Source organism: Patella vulgata, chromosome 7 (genome assembly GCF_932274485.2).
Source record: "Patella vulgata chromosome 7, xgPatVulg1.2, whole genome shotgun sequence".
Lineage (NCBI taxonomy): Eukaryota > Metazoa > Mollusca > Gastropoda > Patellidae > Patella > Patella vulgata.
In genome coordinates this window covers 3,079,563-3,099,897 of record NC_065885.2, presented here as the reverse complement: position 1 = coordinate 3,099,897, position 20,335 = coordinate 3,079,563, and the positions used below count along the sequence as shown (strand labels likewise).

General features: G+C 38.8%; 1 protein-coding gene across 1 annotated transcript; it reads left to right on the top strand.

Annotated features, from left to right (window-relative positions):
• Positions 1 to 443: 443 nt before the first annotated feature.
• On the top strand, positions 444 to 19,709 carry LOC126827411 (galactokinase). Its single transcript, XM_050556723.2, has 7 exons — positions 444 to 677; positions 2,869 to 3,058; positions 8,357 to 8,618; positions 13,126 to 13,307; positions 14,762 to 14,912; positions 16,996 to 17,158; positions 17,932 to 19,709. The coding sequence occupies exons 1-7, from the start codon at positions 516 to 518 to the stop codon at positions 18,001 to 18,003; spliced, it is 1,182 nt and encodes a 393-aa protein (XP_050412680.1). The 5' UTR covers positions 444 to 515; the 3' UTR covers positions 18,004 to 19,709.
• The last annotated feature ends 626 nt before the right edge of the window (positions 19,710 to 20,335 follow it).

The following is a 20,335-nucleotide window of genomic DNA, read 5'->3' as shown; positions in this document are numbered from 1 at the left end:
TATTTACATCTCGTGACCTATGACGAAACATTGAGCTGGCCTTATCATTTAGCAATAACCTTATACACACACCTCTCATAGGAAAAAACGTCAATGAATGTTGTGATGATGCAATCACATCTATAGGCGGATATCGTATAGCGGGGTGATCGAGGGGGAGGGTATATGTTAACGTACTCCCAGACGCCTAGACCCTGTTTGTAAGTTTGCCTCCTATTTTAAAATTAAACTTCCAGCGTCATGCTATAATGGTTGCTAATAATGGGTGTATGACAAGACTATGTTATTGCAATGCTTGAATAACTCTCCACGAAACTGGAGGGTTTTTATTTGAACCAAATGACGCGCGGCGTGGAGTTCTACAACCTGTACCGACTATACAGTACATGTATGGCAAGTTGGCACGTAGCCAAGTTGAACGATCGTGTTGAATCTGCCGACCGGTCAATGAATACTCACTATTCAGTATTGCCACGTTCTGTCGTTCGTATAGTATCTTACACATTTTAGTCATCATGGCATCAGAAATACCTGCTATAGATTCGCTTGTACAACAAGCCTCTGCTGGATTCAAGAAACAGTTTGGGGGTGAACCCCAGGTCGCCGCCCGTGCCCCGGGGCGGGTAAATTTGATCGGGGAGCACACGGATTATAATGATGGCTATGTGTTTCCTATGGTAAGTGTTGATATTGGCTTGTTTGTTATTGATGGCGAATTTCTTATTATGAGATAACTGTATCGATCCTTCCAGTATTTACTAGAGTCAATTTACGTTTTTTTTATAGTCAAACTGGTGAATAATTTTAGATTTTTGTCATAATCAAGTAAAAAATGTTATAATATACCCCGTGTTCTTTATTGACATTATATTTTTATAAATTCATATCATTTGAAAGGTATCCCACTTCTTTATGATAACTGTTAATAAATGGGGCTTTTTTATTCGTTGTCATTTACCCCCCCCCCCCCGGGACCCCCCATGTCCCCATGCCCCCATGCCCCCCCCCACCACCACCACCATAAAGCTTATACGAATAACATGATGTAATGACCTTTAGTGCAACTTGCATAATACGTCCCGAAATCGGATATATAAGCTAAGTATGACGACACTTTTATTAGTACATACATTTTATTATGTTGAAATACGCACCTCGTTCAGGACATTGAACGTAACAAACGTGTGTATGATGATGGGTTAGTTGTATTTTATGTCCGCTTCCACCGAGGTGATATAATATGAATTAACCTTTAACTAGGATTTGTGAATGACGATGACTCTCGAGACCTAGAAAAAAAAATAGTACGCGTCTAGTCATCTGATTGGCTCGGTCGTTACACACCCTCAATTGTGATTGGCTAGACTGTTTTCTTTTACACCAAGTCTGTTGTTTCCGTCATCAAGACGTAATTAAAGTTTAAAATAACAACTACGATTGAAAGACACCTTGATTTTTAATATATCAGAAGTATTTTATTGACAAAAATAGACTAGGTTTATATGACATATCTAATGATACGAATAAGATATACAAAAATGATATGTAACTAAGTCATGACAAGGGCGGATCCAGTGGAGGGGAGGGGGGCGTTCGCCTGGCAACCTGGATTGCTGACAGAATAATGCCCCATTATAACTCATTATTTTAGAAACCGATTCTTGTCTCAGATCACTGGAAATATAATTTCCGAGCTACTAGTTTTCGAAATTTAAAGGGGGAGAGGCCTCGCCGCCCCGCCCCCATCCATGGTCTCTGGATTTTAACCATTGATAACAGTTCAACCAAACCACGTCGGAAAATCCAGACGAATTTTCTCGGCCAATGCAAGGATCGAACACCCGACCTCCAGGTTAGTAAGCCAGCGTCTTAACCACCTAGCCACCGTGGCAAAGTGCCAAGCGTGCATTATTTGTACTAGTTGAAATATGTGACCCGCGTGACGTATTTCATTGGAATGCACCTGCTGGATAGTGTCTGTATTTTAAGTTGTTTAATGGTCTCGTGCGAGACATTGTGTAATATATAGATATAGCCCTCGTGCTACACGATATCAATATATATTACACAATGTCTCGCACTCGACCATTAAAATACACATATTATACTGTGTGACGAACTAGTTGTATTATACTGCTTGAAACCTGATCGAATATAGTACCACCTAGGGACATAAGGGGATTGGAAAGAGATTTTTGATATTTCTATAGCTTTTTTCTTTAAGTCATTTTGTGGAACTCTTGCAGTGAAAAACATCCACAGAATAAAATCATGTGGGTTGAACTGTTTCTTAGAAAAACAGCAGTTACCCGACCTCACATACAAGATGATAAACTAGCAAATAAATTGTTCATAAATCGAATCATTGACCAGTGACCAGTGACACAGCATACATATTTTATAAATCGAATCATTGACCGTGTATTATTATACCACCAATGATAGAGGTTTTGTCATTATACAGCATAACAGTTTCATAAATAGTAAACGTCACCAAACAATGGTCGCAATTGATACTATCGTTATTTCTATATACAGGCGTTGCCATTGGTAACAATACCACCGTTATTTCTATAGTTAGAGTGTTACCATTGGTAATAATTAATACTAACGTTATTTCTATATTTACAGATGTTGTCATTGGTAACAATACCACCGTTACTTCTATAGTTACAGGCGTTACCATTGGTAATAATTAATACCAACGTTATTTCTATATTTACAGGCGTTGTCATTGGTAACAATTGATACCACCGTTATTTCTATATTTACAGACGTTGTCATTGGTAACAACACCACCGTTATTTCTATATTTATAGGCGTTATCATTGGTAATAATTGATACCATCATTATTTCTATATTTACAGGCGTTGCCATTGGTAACGGTTGTCGTTGGAAGAAAAATCGAGGGAACTGTATGTCGTGTGTCGACCTTAGAACAATCTGCCAATGGATCAAGCGTGGTCGAGTTCCAGGTACCTTCAGCAGCTTCACCTCTTAAACCTGGTGCGCCAAAGTGGGCGAATTACGTCAAAGGAGTTGTTGCCAAATTTATAGGTTAGTAAGACAGGCAGACGTTCTTGATTTCAGGTATTTCAGAGTTTATATGGAGAGAACGTCTGGATATTTATTGATTGCTGATGTTTATTTAAGTACACTAGAACCTCTCAAGGACAATTCCATGTCTAGTCGCGTGATAAAATCTCAGTGTGTGACTTGCTGATATCATGTAAACATTTTAGGTATCGATAATTCTGTGCAATATCACCTTCGGTGGAAGCGGACGTCAAGCACTAAGAACAACAACAACAAGGTATCGATAAATCTTGAAAACAAACTCGATACCCACACTGACGGCGGAGAGGTGTGTGAGGGGAGAGAGGTGTGTGAGGAGAGAGGTTGGGGGGTGGGGGAGGCTTTAAACCATAACATCTGACATTGATTCAAGTGACGTGGTCTCAATCCCATACTTGTATGTGACAAGAAAAGGGTCTTTGGTTTTTCTGCCAGAGCTAAAGACCCCTCTACACACAAGTGAATTATTGAAACGAATTGTACAATATTACGATGTTGGACCCGAACTGACCAAGTTTGTGTCGAGTGAACGTTACCCCCCTCCCCCCCTCTCTCTCTCTCTCTCTCTCTCTCTCTCTCTCACTTACTCGTGTACAAATTAAAGATGATACCCCCCCACACACACACTTATTTCTATTCTTGTATTAATCGATGATAGGTTCTCAGTTGATCAATCCGGGTTCACGTTGAGTTGATTATAGTTTATCTAGTTTTCTTCCTACTTGAACATCGTTATTTTCTAAGACGTAAATTTCTTATTATACGACTACTAGTTCACTTGATATGATGTTTCAATTGTTCAAGGAATTTGTTATGGCTTCCTTTTGACATTTTATTTGACAGGATTTTTAATTATATTTAGGATCCGATTACAACAAGTAATCGATCAGTGTCAAATATCGATTTTCGAATTGACCGATATCATTTTTGTCTGCTCTAGTTTGGGTTTATTTTTTTCTTATTTTTTTTTTTTTTTTTAAGATTTTTTTTTTTGTTCAAGAATGTAGCGGATAGATAAACCCGTAATTCTATATAAAAAGTCAGAGTAATATATTCATTGACGTCAGAGTATTATTATTATTATTATTATTATTCGTTGGTGTGTACGTAAAAGAACCATTGACAATTGGAATTCGACGAAGAGTTGGCGGAAGCATCACTTACTAAACTTACGCTTCCTGTCTAACATTAGCTCCGCTTGAGAACGAACACTAAGCTAGTTGACCGACATTTTAATTCCTAAATCGATGATTTTAGTCGAAAACACAAAGTTTGCTGCGAGAATTTTGAGACGTATTTATTCGGCTTTAATTAAATTCAATTGAAAGAGTTTATTTAGTCTTTGTACCCTGGTATGTATGACAGATATGAAACCGAGTAGAATCACATTACCATATAGTATACTAATTTTCTGACTCAAGGCAGAGATCTTTTCTCGAAGTAGATTATTGTCTATGTACAGAATGGGAAACACCGCTGCCTCGGTCAAATGTCGCACATAGCACATGTCGTATATCTGTGAGTAAGGCGTTGGCTCGTTAGCTTGGAGGTCCCGTGTTCAATCCCAGCATTGGCCGAGAAAGATCATCGGTGGTGCAGGACCGACGTCCTGCCAAAGGACAACGTATAGTCGTTCGGATGGGACGAAAAACATTGACGTGCACGTAAAAGGTCCTTTCAGAGATGGAATTCGATCTAAGAGTAGCCCGTATCGCCACTGTCCGGGCAACATTTCCCTCATAGCACGCTGTATGGTGTATGCCCGTCTTCATTAATCCCGTTCGGGGCTGAACAGTAGGACATTAAACCCCATTTCATTTCTGTCTGACCTATAGGCAGAGACAAGTAGGACGTTAAACCCTATTATTATTATTAAATACGACTATTACCACAGAGTAACTGTGCTATTTAACCTCGTATTGATAAACAGAACAATTTTATATATTGACGTCATAGGTAGGTTTAATACGTCGTGTGTGATATTCTAGCCACAAGGAATGTTTTTGAATATATTTTTAGAATCAGAATGACTTTGATTCCTGAACTAGTAACAATATTTCTTTAATTGTGGTTATCACTCCAGACAAAAACACTCACTAAAATAGCATCACAGAATAGCATTTAGAACCAAATCTTTATTTAGCTTATTTGAAGTTATATAATACCACTTCCGTCTTCGTTCTTAGTGTTTAACGTCCGCTTCCACCGAAGTTATCTTTAATTTCATTTTTATTGTCTTAGCGCACGCGCAGGGGTCTTTCATGTGGCAGGAAACCGGAGTACCGGGAGTAAACCTACGAGGTTGAGAAGGCACCCCTATCTTCAAGTCACATACGTTCACAGCAGGGATCGAAACCACAATCGCAAGCCAGAGGTGACCGGCCACTAGGCCATCCCATTTGCTAATTCCGCTAATTAATTATTTTTTTTATAATTGTTAGTTCTTCACAATTGGGTAGTATTGGGTAAATCGTCCTGGCGCTTCCGTATATAATCCTAGTCTTGAGTTACTTCCGGTTGATCGAAGTGGATTAAAACTAGTAATTATGTCCCCTGATTTCACCAAAACTAGTTCGTCTATTTAAAGCAGTATCCCCCACCCCTACTCTGGGCTGGGATGTCCTAGTGGTCTTATGTGCCGCGTTTCGACCTCTAGCTGGCCGGTCACCTCTGGCTTGCTATTGTTGGTTCGATCCCTGGTGTGAGTGTATGTGGCTTGGAGATAGAGCGGTGCCTTCTCAATCTCGTGGGTTTACTCCGGGTAGGCCTACTCCGGTTTCCTCCCACAGGAAGGACCCCTGCGCGTGCGCTAAGATAATAAAAATGAAAAATAAGATTTGTCTGCGATATCACATTCGGTGGAAGCGGACGTTAAAAAACCAAGAACAACAACAACCCCTACTCCGCTTTTCTGTCCTGTTTTTAGTTTGCATGGAATAATTTTGTAAGGAATAGGAAAACGCACACCTTTTCAGATTTGGGGTTGATCCACTGGTCCCACTTCCCAAACCCTCCTGTCTCCGCCTAAAGAAAAATATTTTATAGCTTGATACGATAGTATTTGTATTGCTTACAATGTCAGTGTGTCTTGTCCACGGGTTTGTCATCAGGATTCCCGTCCGTGGTGTGGTGCTCCTGCACTTACTATTAAACATACATTATGCAAGAACCACATCTGCCTATTGCAGGTCTTTCTTTAGGCCTTAAATGTTATATAATTTATTAATTAGACATTAATTTACTTATCCAGACTACGATATTTAGCGGATTGGAATACATTTTTTCAAAAATAATTAAACGTAAAAATGGATAATCGAGACTTGGTTTTTATCATACCGACTTAAGTAATGGTGATCGAGGCTAGGCCTAAAATTCAATCTTCATTATCTCGGTTCATAGTGGATCAATTTGACTGAAATTTTCAGCATATTCCCTTTACATTATCTATTTTAAAACTATTATCTAATTTCCCATAATGTATCTTTAAGTTCTTTGCCCCCAAATAATATTGGAACCGTTATGCGTCAGAGTAAAATACTGGTATTATTGTTTTTATAAAGTTTACAACCCATAATAGTAACAAGGTAATCTTTGACGTCAGGTAAATGAATATACTTGCCATTTCTGATCGTCGAGATTTGCCAAATTATTTGCACCTGGCTTGTATTCTCTTACATCACAACATTGAGCTGTGGAATTCAAGGTTTTTGTCTAAGCTGACGTCATAATGCTCTACATTGTTTAAAGATAGTGGCATTTTAAACGGAAAAAATTGGGGTTTAACGTCCTACTGTTCTGCTCCTACTGGGCCATACAATATGCTATTGGGGACATTTTGCCCAGACAGCGGCACGCTGGAAAACACCGAGACACTTTCTTGGTAAACAACGGGATAGAACCTAGAACCTGTTGGTTAGTCAGTGACTTACTCACGAATTCAAGGAGTACCGTGGGGATGTTTCAAGCCCTGTTCTAACTTTTATATCGCCAGCGGTGCTTGGTTGTTCAGATGCTTACAAATAGTCATAGACGCGTTAAACAACGTATACTAACCGTTGACGGATGTAATTCGCAATTCGCAATTATTTGATTGATATAATTTCCTCGTATAATGATGATTATAAATGAATGAAATGAAATTGGGTTTTACGTCGTACTGTTCTGCTCCGACTGGGCTTATGAAGACGGGCATACGCCATACAGTGTGCTATGAGGGAAATTTTGCCTATGGCCTATTCTTATATCGAATCCCAACTGCCAAGGGATATTTTACGTGCACGCCAATGTGTACACGGGACCTCGGTTTTTCGTGCCATCCGAACGACTAGACAGGTGTCCTTGGCAGGCCCACCTCCTGCGACACTGACACTGGGAAACCATGTCGAAAAATCCCAATGAACTTTCTCGACCAATGCATGGATCGAACACGCGAGCTCTAGTATAGCGAACCAGCGTCTTACCCACTTAGCCACCGTGACTCCAATGCCTGTTATAACCTATATTTGTAATGGTTACTAACAGTGTTTAATTTAAATTGAGCTAAATGCCGAGTATTAGATTTCAGCTGCTGTTGCTATATCTGTCCCAGCTTAACTGATCACGTGGATATAATCAATTCGAATTGAGTATTATTAAGGAATTACTCCCCGTGCCTTAAATCTTTAAAACTTCCAGGAATTACTGATGACCTTGGGGCAGATGTTTATTGTATTGATGCGTACGTGTCAATTCGTCTTACGAGTAGAAATTGTTTATGCTAGCATTTTGTTGAAACCATTTATATTTATCTCTTGCCCCTATTTTTGTAGCAAGGTAAAGCCTAGCTCACGACCCGCCGTACGTGTTTTCACACGCAAGGGTCGGAGGGTTTGGTAGCTCGCAGACTAGCAGCAAGAAACCGGGTGAACATTTGGTATGGGCATGACCAAAAGACGTTACGGCCAGTTTACGATCTTCTACGGTGCCGAACACATGCAAGTGACATGTAAATCTGACGCACGGGCTTACTAAATTTCCACCCTTCGTAGCACGTACGGCGGGATGTAAGCCAGGCTTTAGGGATGACTTCACGGATGGTACAAACGTAGATATGACCTCCTCGATTCCGCCACAAATTTTTTTTTTTTTATCCTTGACATGTATAGTTCTTGCTTTCAAGGCAACAATGGCCATATTTGTGTAGCTCAAACCCTATCTGGTCATATCGTTCAAGGTTAGTGATGACGTTAAAGAATGTACAGACGTAGATATGACCTCGCAATTTATTTTTATCTTTGACAGGTACAGTTCCAGCTTTCGAGGCAACAATCGTCACATCTGTCCCACTTGGTGGTGGAGTTTCTAGTTCTGCTTCCCTGGAGGTCGCCATGTACACATTCCTAGAAAACCTGGCTGGTGGACCTGATCCTAACATCAAACCTTCACAAAAAGCAGTTGCTTGTCAGATGGCAGAACATGATTTTGCTGGGATGCCTTGTGGGATCATGGATCAATATATCGCAGTGATGGGTAAAAAGGGACACGCCCTTCTCATTGACTGCAGGTGTGTATATCTTATGTTACTCCTGGGTTGGTCTCACCTGTGTAGGGGATCACGTGGCTAAGTGGGTAAGACGCTGACTCGCTAGCCTGGAGGTCGGGTGTTCGATCCCTGCATTGGCCGAGAAAGTTCATCCAGATTTTCCCGCGTGGTTTCCTCCTTGTCAGTGATGCAGGACGCAGGACCTGACAAGGACAGCTGTCTAGTCGTTCAGATGGGACGAAAAAGCGAGGTCCCGTATACACATTGGCTTGCAAGTAAAAGATCCCTTGGCAGTTGGAATTCGATATAAGAGTAGGCCGTAGCGCCACTGCCCGGGCAAAATTTTCCTCATAGCACACTGTATGGCGTATGCCCGTCTTCATTAGCCCAGTTTAGGAGCAAAACAGTAGGACTTTAAGCTCCATTTCATTTCATTTCATTCCACCTGTGTACTTTAGATCCTAAGGTCTGTCGTCAAGTGTCGTAGGGGAACCGCGGTGGTTCAGTGATCAAGAGGTAGTCTCGTTAACCAGGAGATCGCCGTGAAAGTTACTCGTGATTTTCCAGCGTGGCTTCATCCTCCCCTGCCATTCTTCCATCTCCCTCCACCTTTGTTCTCATAAAGGTTTAACAAATGAACTGGGCTCATTTGTGGGGTAACATGTCAGTGTCGGGGTTTAGAAATAACACGTGTATACCTAGACGAGTCATCTGTTCTCAACTAAACATTAAACTTGCTTCCAAATTATTTGACATACATCTATTTAAAGCTAGGTGTTGACAACCGTTTTTCCGATTGCTCTACGACCCTGAAACTTGATGGACGTTAAACTCTCCCGCGCTGTATCATAAGGTCTGTCATTGAGTCAATTGGCGTGGTTTCGATTCCCCGGTCGTACGTGACAAGGAGTCGGGTCGCCTGTCCAACCTCGTGGATTTTCCGCTGAAGACCAGATCACTACACGCAAGTGAATTGTTGAAATAAAATTCCCGAAATAACCTAGTGGACGATAAACCCCATCACTCTCTCTCTCTCTGACTAATAAGAAACAAATCGCAATACCCCCCCCCCCCCCCACCTCACAAGGTTACTATCAAGGTTTAGTTGAGTTGACTTGACTTCACCAGTTTGGATGCCATTTAGTACCATTAACAAATGGCGTCTCTAGTCTTTCCAGATAACTATATTATGTAGGCCTACTATACAGTAATTTAGTTTTAGTAGAAGAAAGTCAGGGTGAATTAAGTAAGACTACTAGGGTTATTGTCGCTAAATACCAAATTTGACACATCTATCACGAGCATGTCACGCGAAATACCACAGTTTGCTATTTTAGTTCAAGTATGTTAAACACATTTCACCCAAGGCCTCGCATGTGTGAATAAACTCTGAAATAAAAAAGTCTGAGTTGAATGTGCGGTAAATGGAGTAAAATGGATAGATATATCAGAAACTTTTTATTGGTATCTTGGAGAGAGAGAGAGAGAGAGCGAGAGAGAGAAGAGGTTTAACGCCCACTCGACACAAACTAGGTCATTTCAGGACTAACACACGGTTCAATTTTATTTCAAATGGTCCAATTTTATTTGAATAATTCGCTTGCGCGTAGGGGTCTTTAGCAGTGGGATGTAACCGAAGGACCCGGAGAAGACCCACGAGGTTGGACAGGCAATCTTACTCCTTGTCACATACAACCGGGAATTTGAAAACAGACTTTATGTTACAGCGCGCACATGCTAACCATTCGGCCATCCAAAAGCCCTGGTATCTCGGAGCTGTTCACATCGTTGAGACGGGTGATCTTAATCTGAACGATTTGTTCGTGATGATAAAGATTTATAACGGAAAGATTGTGAAATGAATGATAATTCACTACCATAGTCTGTAATGGATTTCTTACATAGTTATACTAACATATAGTAAAATGGATATACTACTTCTTAATTTTATTAACATGCTACGTTTCAATACACATACAGGTATCGTTATCATAATTATCGCACGTGACACAATTTCAAGGCTTTTTCAATTTGGATCTTATAAACGGAAATCGAATGAAAGATGAATTATCCAATACGAATGGGAAATTAAGCAATCCATTTATTATTATTTATTTATTTATTTTATTTTTTAAAAAAAAAAAAATGAGTTGGAATCGGGAGTATTTCTGTGGTCATATTAAAATATTTCCTTGAAATGGTTCATTGTTACAGGAAATGACCTCATTAAAGAGGCCAAGGGTAATCTTTGTAACCCGCCGTAACCAAGAGTGTGCGTAGTTAGTAAGGTCTGCAATTGATTCAAGTGGCTTTATTATCGATCCCACACTTTTACGTAACAAAGAGTGGGGTCGCCTGCCCAATATGATGGATTTTTCTCCTTGTTCCCCGTTGGCTAATTTTAGACTCTTGTGGCCTAATTTCATTCTTGATATATAGTGAGGTTGATTTTCCACTATAAGTAGTACACTATGACGTCATTTTCTTCCGCTATTAGAGTGACGATAATATTACGCTTGGGTGTCTGCTGGCATGTCGAACTATATAAACCATAACACGTATAAACCATAACACGTATAATAATTGAAATGAAATGGGGTTTAACGTCCTAGTTTTCTGCACCAACCGGGCTAATGAAGACGGGCAAACGGCCATACAGTGAGGAAAATACTGCAAGGGTTCTTTCACGTCCACGTCAAAGTGTACATGGGACCTCGGTTTTTTTCATACCATCCGAACGACATGCTGTTCTTTGCCAGGCACCACTGACAAGAAAAACCACACCGGAAGATAACGATGAATTTCTTGTGCAACATTAGGTTAACGAGCCAGTACCTAACTCACTGAGCCACCGTGGCTCCACGAATGATAGGTCGCCTATATTTATAAGCCGATGCCCTTAGATTATGTTGGTATAGTGTTGCACCAAAATGGCCGCCATATAATTGGTAGTTCAATAAATATTTGGAAATGTGCCATCGGCTGTAGATATTGAACATCGATGTTAAGGAATCCAGTTATCTCTTCTTTTTTTATATCTTGCTTAATGTCAGAACACGTAAATAGGGTATTTCATCATCATTTCCGCTAATTTCAACTGACAAGGGTGTGTATGGTTTTTACTAAATGATAAGGCCAGCTCAATTTTTCGTCATAGGTAGAGAAACATAAATCCTAGGTCAGTGCTTATGTGGAGACTTAACCTCTCCCCTAGATTCTTAAACCTAACCTACAATCTCGCCAACAATCACGTGCCCTAACCTTATTTACATCGCAACGACCTTGACAAAAATTGAGTAGGCCTTAACAAATAGATTTATATGCCAAGGAGTGCCGGATTAACCTGGCAGACTGAAGCCTAGGGCATCAAGATCTTGAGGCCTCCGGTGTATAGCGATACCGCCAGAAGCCTTTCGTCCACGCATTGCTGTCTTATAATATCCACCAGCACCCAGTACTTAATTATGTTTAAAACACATTTTCGTCTTACTCTAGTCGCGAGGATCGAGGATTGAGGATTGGGAGGGTCGTCATTATCCTCGGCTTTGCGTAATCGTGAAGATGGTCGTGAGGATGGTGAATTGGGCGGGGTGCGAATCACAAATGGAATAGACTAGTGCCTCTCTTCATGTAATTCACGACACTGACGTCAAAGTCTACACAAACAGATCCTGTTTAATAGATCTTGTCTTCATTCTATCCTGAAAATCAGTAATTAAGACCGGCGTCCTGGACACAAAGACAAGCTAAGTCCGGAGAAAATAATACAGATATCATTTATAATAACTATAAAACGACGTGATACATAACAAAACCGTTATATGGTACAACAATCACTAGTTTCATTATACACAAACTCGACATATACATATGTATCATTATCAAGCACAACGACATATTGTTTTCCAGCGATACTATCGTATGTTAGAAAGGTTTTAACGGACATGTATGTCCGAAAAGAAAAAATACTGTTTTAACATAGTGTGTCCTTTACTTTCAGTAAACTGATTGTAAATAAATTCGGTTCTCTTATTGTGAACAGTTCGTTTGTTACTCCAGCTGTGCTAGGTCGTGCTCGAACGTGTTAAGTCAAGTCATTAGGATGGGACGAAAATCCAAGGTCCCGTATACACATTGGCGTCCACTTTAAAGAATCCTTGACAGTTGGAATTCGAAATAAGAGTAGGCCGTAGTGCTGCTGTCCGGGGAAAATTTTCCTAATAGCACACTATGTGTCAATTATAAGCCCACCGCCATTTTGTTGTGGGGGACAGAATTGATAGGCCTATTGTAAGCCCACCGCCAGTTTGTTGTAGGGTGGGGGTGAACAGAAATGATAGGCCTATTTTAAATCCAAGCTGTGAGGTTATCTAGAGTTGGTAGTTTGATTTTGTTCTTTTCATTAAATGTTAAATAATAAATCTGAGTACATAGAACCGTGGATTAAAGCCTTGAGAAATTTGATATTTTAACGAAAAGTGGAAATGGCGCATTGTTATTGATGGACGGAACATTTTTTCTTCTTCAGATCATTAGAAGTAAAATTGGTTCCTTTATCAAATCCTGAAGTTGTGGTCCTGATTATAAATTCCAATGTGAAACACGAACTGACTGGTTCTGAATATCCAACACGCAGACGACAATGTGAAACAACCGCTAAATTAATGGGCAAGCAGAGTTTGAGAGATGCCAGCGAACAAGATTTGGAAGGTAGGCCATTGATTTATGCTGCTATTTGTTTCATTATTCCCATTTAATACTCACTATAAATATGTTGGGTTTTTTTGTTTTTTTGGGTTTTTTTAATATTGAATTGTTTATTGCGATATATATATATACAATAATATGTTTCATGCATATAATTACTGTTTTAATAAACTATTAATCAATCACAAATTACAATACATTACAACGAATTGCAACGAAAGTATACATAATTAGTTTCTTGTCAACAAAAATCACATACACGAGTTATCTCTCCTGAACCTCCGATTTGGGCACAAAGCAGTGAGGCTTCTTAAACTCAACTAAATTGTTATTTTGTGTTTCCACAGTCAGCATTTTGAGTTTTTTGGGGTTTTTTCCCCTAAATGTTCTTTATTTACGTCAATATTTACAAGCACATGTTACGAACATTTATATCATGAAAATAAACTAGATTGTTCTGTATAAACGGTTAATCACAAGGGTTCCTACTATACACAGATCTAAGTATATAAACCTATCAATGTTTTACATCTGTGTTTATTGCTCATTTTATAAAATGTAAATACATGTATCTATATCAGGCAGGGAGGGGGGTGGGGTCAAATATAGGCTATGTCTGTTCCCCAATCCCTATAAACGATATCCGTATAGAAATGTATGTTTATTATGTGAAATGATGGCCGAATGGTTAGCGTGTGCGCGATGTATCATAAGGTCTGTCATTGAGTCAACTGGCGTGGTTTCGATTCCCTGGTTGTACGTGACAAGGAGTGGGGTCGTCTGCCGCCTACCCAACCTCGTGGGATTTCTCCGGGTCCTCCCACTGCTAAAGACACCTACACGCAAGCGAATTATTGAAATAAAATTGAACCATAAGTTAGTCCCGAAATGACCTAGTTTGTGTCGAGTGGACGTTAAACCCCATCTCTCTCTCTCTCATATTATTATTATTACAACGTATTTATAGCGCGCGAGTTCATATAACATGTTCAGGAGCACTTTACAAAGTGACAATGTAATCATAAATAAACAACAAGATTATGGACATTTGATTGTATACAGAGTCTGTTAAAAAGCCTGTTTAAATAAATGTGTTTTAAGCTGTTTTTTTTAAAGAATATAGAGATGTACAACATCTTAAACTAAATGGTAGATTATTCCATAAAACAGGTGCTTGATAACTAAAAGAGCACTGATCATAAGAGACTATATATAATATCAAATGAAATGGGGTTTAACGTCCCAATGCTGCTGTACGGGCAACATTTACCTCATAGCACATTACATTACGTGTGCCCGTCTTCATTAGCCCAGTCATTGTAGTAACTTAGGACATTAATGCCCTTTTTATTTAAATATGTGATCTTGATTCCAGAATTCTATTATTCCTGGAAGTAGTTATCCATCGATGTCAATGATCAATCGATTAGTTTTATATTCCTCGTTCATATTTCCAGATTTTAAAGATAAATTAGACATGGAGACGTATAGACGAATTCGACACGTCATCACAGAGATTGCTCGTACCGATGAAGCAGCGAGAGCCCTAGAGAACAATGAATATGCCAAGTTCGGTCAACTCATGGTTCTAAGTCATAATTCACTACGGTAAGTAATACTAGTATCAAAAATATATTCCCATGTTTCACAGGAAAATGGGTTCAATCTGATTAAAACACAGATCCTATTTCGTTTCGTTTCGTTTTTTTATAGTTCAAAATTTCGGTTTCCTTGTCTCTACTACACTGGGATCTGGAGGAGTTGTTATATAACAGGCGTTCTGTTTGATGTGAGGAATTAGCCAATGAAACGGTCTGTTACAGCAAGTTCTTGGCGTGTTGTGGGAACTATGGGTAAACCACTAGAGACGTCAACGCTGATTAATTAATCAATGTCTGACGTCATAGGGTCAAAAGCCATGCGTATGACCCCTGATGCAACCTTCGAGTACAACTTGTCAGATCCTCATGTAGTGTAGACCATCGAAAGTATACAGAAATGAAACGAAATATAGATCTATATTTTAATTAGATTGTATCAATATTGTCGTTGCCACCATCTTATCTCATGGACCAATTATTGGTTCCAAATTCATAGATAAGGAATGGAGCAATATGAAGGCTGAAACAATATTATAATCTTTACAAATTAATGATTCTAAGTTCATAACCAAAAATATAGAAAGTAGGTGCTGGTTATTTTGGTACGTTAACGCAGCTATAGTTCAGTAAACTTGTTGGTCATTTACATTTTTCAAGGATAAGTTGTCATTGTTTGAAATACACGTGAGTGGAAAATTGTTAATTAGCCTACGTGATTTAGCAGCTATAAGAGATTCATGTAGATTCTTTAAAATCAGACACGCCTGGGTTTTTTAGACGATCGTTTCATGATGTATTGGTTTCATGTGTCTAACAACGCTGGTTAGATTTGTACAGAAGTGGGATAAATATTGTTTAACTGTTGTGACATAAAACGTATAGAAAAAAACAAACTATCTCTGTTCCAGTTACATATTTGATTTCGGTATCGTGAGAAAACACAATGGCGAAATCTTTAAGAAGAGAGATACAACAGTAGCCAGTCCTGAGTCAAACCATCTTCAATCGAAGGCTTGATCTCGCTTACTCCGTACATCTTATCAAGGCCTACCCTGCATATTTATCTCGATTGGGTATTGACCCAGCTTGTCAGTCTATCAGATTCCGCGATCATCGCGAATACCAGGTCTCGCGCTTTCCAGCTAAAATGTCTACCTGTGATAATCGAGTTCCAAACTTCAAAGTTCGTTCAATGTTAAGGTTTCCGTGAAGGTCGCAATAGTTGATTTGATTGTCTTAGTGTGACAACTTCTGATTGGACGCTACTATTCACGCGCGTGTGTGTATGCAGTAAAGAGATAAAACGTAGCTATAAGTTCGACAATTGTAAAGTAATCTAGCAACGTCCAGATGTTGTAAAACTCCCAATCGTTGCTTCAGGAACATGGAATCAAACCAAGCCCTAGACAACCAGGCCAAAACAAAGATATGTGGCAGCGGTAGTGCTGCAAAATCTCAATGCTGAATACAGAGACCTATCCTATTTTGAGAATAGATCATATAAACAAGTTTATCTAGAGATTTGACACAAACAAAACATACGCTCTCTACAATTAACTCAATTTGAGGACAGTCAACAGACACAAAGCTAGTTGACCGACATTTTGATTCCCAAATCGACGATTTTAGTCCACATTTTGTTCAGACCCGGGGGGGGGGGCAATGGTTAGCACGTGCGCGCTGTATCATTCCGTCTGTCATTGAGTCAACTGGTGTGATTTCGTTTCCCTGGTTGTATGTGACAAGGAGTAAAGTCGCCTGTCCATCCTCGTGGGTTTTCTCCGCGCCCTCCGGTTTCCTAGCCCTGCTAACGATCCATACGCGCAAGCGAAATAGAATAGAACCTTATGTTAGTCCCAAAATGACCTAGTTTGTGTCGAGTGGGCGTTAACCCGCTCTCTCTCTCTCTCTCTCTCTCTCTCTCTCTCTCTCTCCAGACTGTGTCGTTTTACTTCATCTCTAGAGAACTTCTACTTTGAAAAATTCCATAAAATTTTACTTCATCTGTGGAGAAAGACTGTGGATGAAGTCTACAACTTCATCCCGGTCCTGTTCAGACCATATATCTTCAACTGTTAATACATTTTCAGAGATGACTATGAAGTATCCTGTCCAGAACTAGATCAACTGGTAGAAGCTGCTATGGAAGTTGATGGTGTTTATGGATCACGTATGACTGGTGGTGGATTTGGTGGTTGTACTGTATCTCTAGTCAAACGTGAATCAGTAAATAAAGTCATCGATCATGTCCAGGTAAATTATATAACATTAAATCTTCTGGCCCCAAGTTCACGAAGCATTGTCAGACTTTAGTTGAGAATTTACTCAACTTTCAATCACTGTTTTTCAGAAATATCTTTGATCCAGAAACACAAAACTTTACACATAGTTTCTTATTAGGGTATTTGATACATTAAAACAACAAAAGTTTTATAAAGGGCTATATTTTAGTTAAAATAAGGTGAGCAATTTTGACTAAAGAGAATGCTTTGTTAACTCGGGGTCTGATCATCAGTTGAGGGTGTTTTAATCTCTAGACACAGCGGTGGGAGGCTGGGCGGGTCTAACACGTGTCTTTAGATCATAAGACCTGTCATTGGTTCAAGTGGTGTGGTTTCGTCTAACGAGACAACGTGACAATGTATATGGTCGCCTGCCAAACCTCGTGGGTTTTCTTCGGGTCCTCTAGTTTTCTACCACTGCTAAATACCCCTATGCAAAAATAAAATTGTACCGTATTATGTTAGTCCCCAAATGAATTTATTTGTGTTGAGTGGACGTTAAACCCTCTCCTATGTTATATCCTGTCCGGGGTTGGTCTAAAGCTTGCACTTTATATCTCAATGTCTGTTGCTATTGTGTCAAGTGTCAAAGGGGAACCGCGGTGGCTCGCTCCCTGTGTTGGCCGAGAAAGTCTCTCCGGCTCCGAAATGACTAAGTCCCCCCACCCCCTTTCCTCTCCCTTCCCCCTTTATCTAGTCATATTATTTGACACTAAATTACTTATATTTTAATTTTATTTCTAGGGTCGTTATAAAGGTAAACCAACATTCTTCATATGTGAGCCATCAGATGGTGCTGGTTTTATTAAGTTATGATGTGACAGGCAGACAGATCAACGACAAACACTGTATTAATCAGCTTCACCGTCATCATTTTCATCATCGTTATCATCAATCAAATACTCTGCTGAATATAGGTTTTTACTGCTTTGGGAAAAGGAAACAAGGATTAGTCAATTGTCACCAGAAGTACAGCCAGATCTTTGTTAAGATGTGGGAGTGGTTTGGAATGTACAGAGATATATTTTTTAGTATTTAATGTTGAATAAGTGTTATATAAACCTGTTTGGAGTGATATATATATATATTTATTTATAAAAGTCATCCCTGAATCAGGGCGTGGTTTTGTAGCTCCGCCCCATTTTAACCATCTGGCTGTTCGTCCGGTGTTTGGCCATTCCTTGTCTTTAAGCTTTTACCTATTTGAGATCAGAGTTTGTGGGATAATTATTAATACATGCATGAATAAGTCTTTTTGTGGGAGCTTCTTTTATATATGTTTTAAAAAAGAGTTTCCATTTTATTCCAAGATATGAACCGGTGTCAATTATTCTGTGTTTTTACACTAAATTTATGCGAGAATCGAGAAATATATACCATGAAGATTGATAGAATATAATAAATAATGATGTCATATTTTCATTCCCGACATAATTAAACTTTATAATATAGACTATGTTAGCTAAATTCATTAATAATGTATCATTTATTTTAACTAGCTTTCCATTTATTGGGTTATTTCCTTTTATGGTTTTGAGCTATGATTATTTTTAGCAGAATGTTAATCTTAATAGCTAATTCTACAAGATGTCAATTGATTGATATTTGTGAAGTCAATATGGTACAGGGCATTCAAAAACTGTACTAGGTTTTTTTTATATCTGGCCAATCTTTTAGTTTAAATTAAACAGTGCGAAGTTACAAACAGTATCCTAGAACAACTCCAAGATGGGGACGACTTCTACCCGAATTTTATGAAATAAGAAGCCGTGTGGCAATATCTCCGCTCATTTTAGTGCATTACAGTGAAATTGAGATCAAAAACCACAACATTATTTCAATAAATGTAGGAGAAAACAAAATATGCTCTGTGCAAACAGCCCCACCCCCTACTTTGAACACGCACCTGATTCACGTATTGAACTCTTTTAACAATGAGAAATATTCATTAAGCTACCTATATATTTAATATTCATTAAGTTACCTATATATTTAATGTTTAAGTGAGGAGGTTTGCAATTCAAAGAAACTAGTTTTTAATGTTTGAGAGTATTTTTTATGTGCGGGAGTTCGCAAAATCAAAAAAATTAATTTCTAATATTAGAGAATATTTGTTAAGTGAGGAAGTTCGCAAATCAATGAAGTTTGTTTTTTGAATTATGTATTTAAATTTATTTTAAAGAGGTGTATATGTGAAGGAGGATAATGTTATTAAACTTGTTATATATAGGATATGTGTTATATTATAGAGGAATATAAGTAAAAAAGGTTCGCGATCTCTCACGTTATAATATCAATGATATTTTTATTTATTTTTTAGTATGTGGGGGTGGGGGGGGGTATGTATTTAAACTTGTTATCTAGGATAAGATTATTGTTATATAAGAAAACGTAAATAATAGATAATTATATATATCTTATGGCAGCTTGTTTATCATGTTAATCTATGAGGTTTTATCAATTTAGATAGATATAGTGTAATCATTGGTTTATCAACTATTAATAATTTTACAATAATAAAGTTTTTGCCTTTCAATCGTTTATATACGTTGATGGTATATTGACGTCGTCCACAGTTTGGTTGTGAACATTATATGTCCGTCTTGTACACAACTTCTTTGGAAGTTGGAACCTTATAATAGATGAAGATAGGTTGCCAAGCAACAAAAATACGCCCGAAGCAGCTATATCGTCCGGGCAGTCAACAAGAGTTGTCAAATATTTTTACTTTTTTCGGTATAAAAAATGGATAATATTGAGTTAGAGGTATAGTTCCTTTAAACCCCATTTTACTTCATTCCATTGAAGACATCAAACGCAAATCACAAACGACAGTCACAAATATAGTTCTGTGACAGTCGTCTGTCTCTGTTCAGGGTTCGCAGCTAAACTAGGGGTGTCCCGAGGCTGAAATTTGATGTATAGGAGTAGCTCTGTGTGGGTAGTGACGTCGTCTGGTGGCGATGAACTACCCGGGTATCATCTTAGTAAATACATATAATAGAAAACAAGGGAAGTAATAATCCCTCACTGCATAGTGTATGACCCCTCTTCGTTCACTCCTTTTTGGTTCAAAACAGTAAGACATTAAACCACTCGATTAAACCCAATTCCATTTCCACTGGGTAGGCATGAATGCTTGAGAATC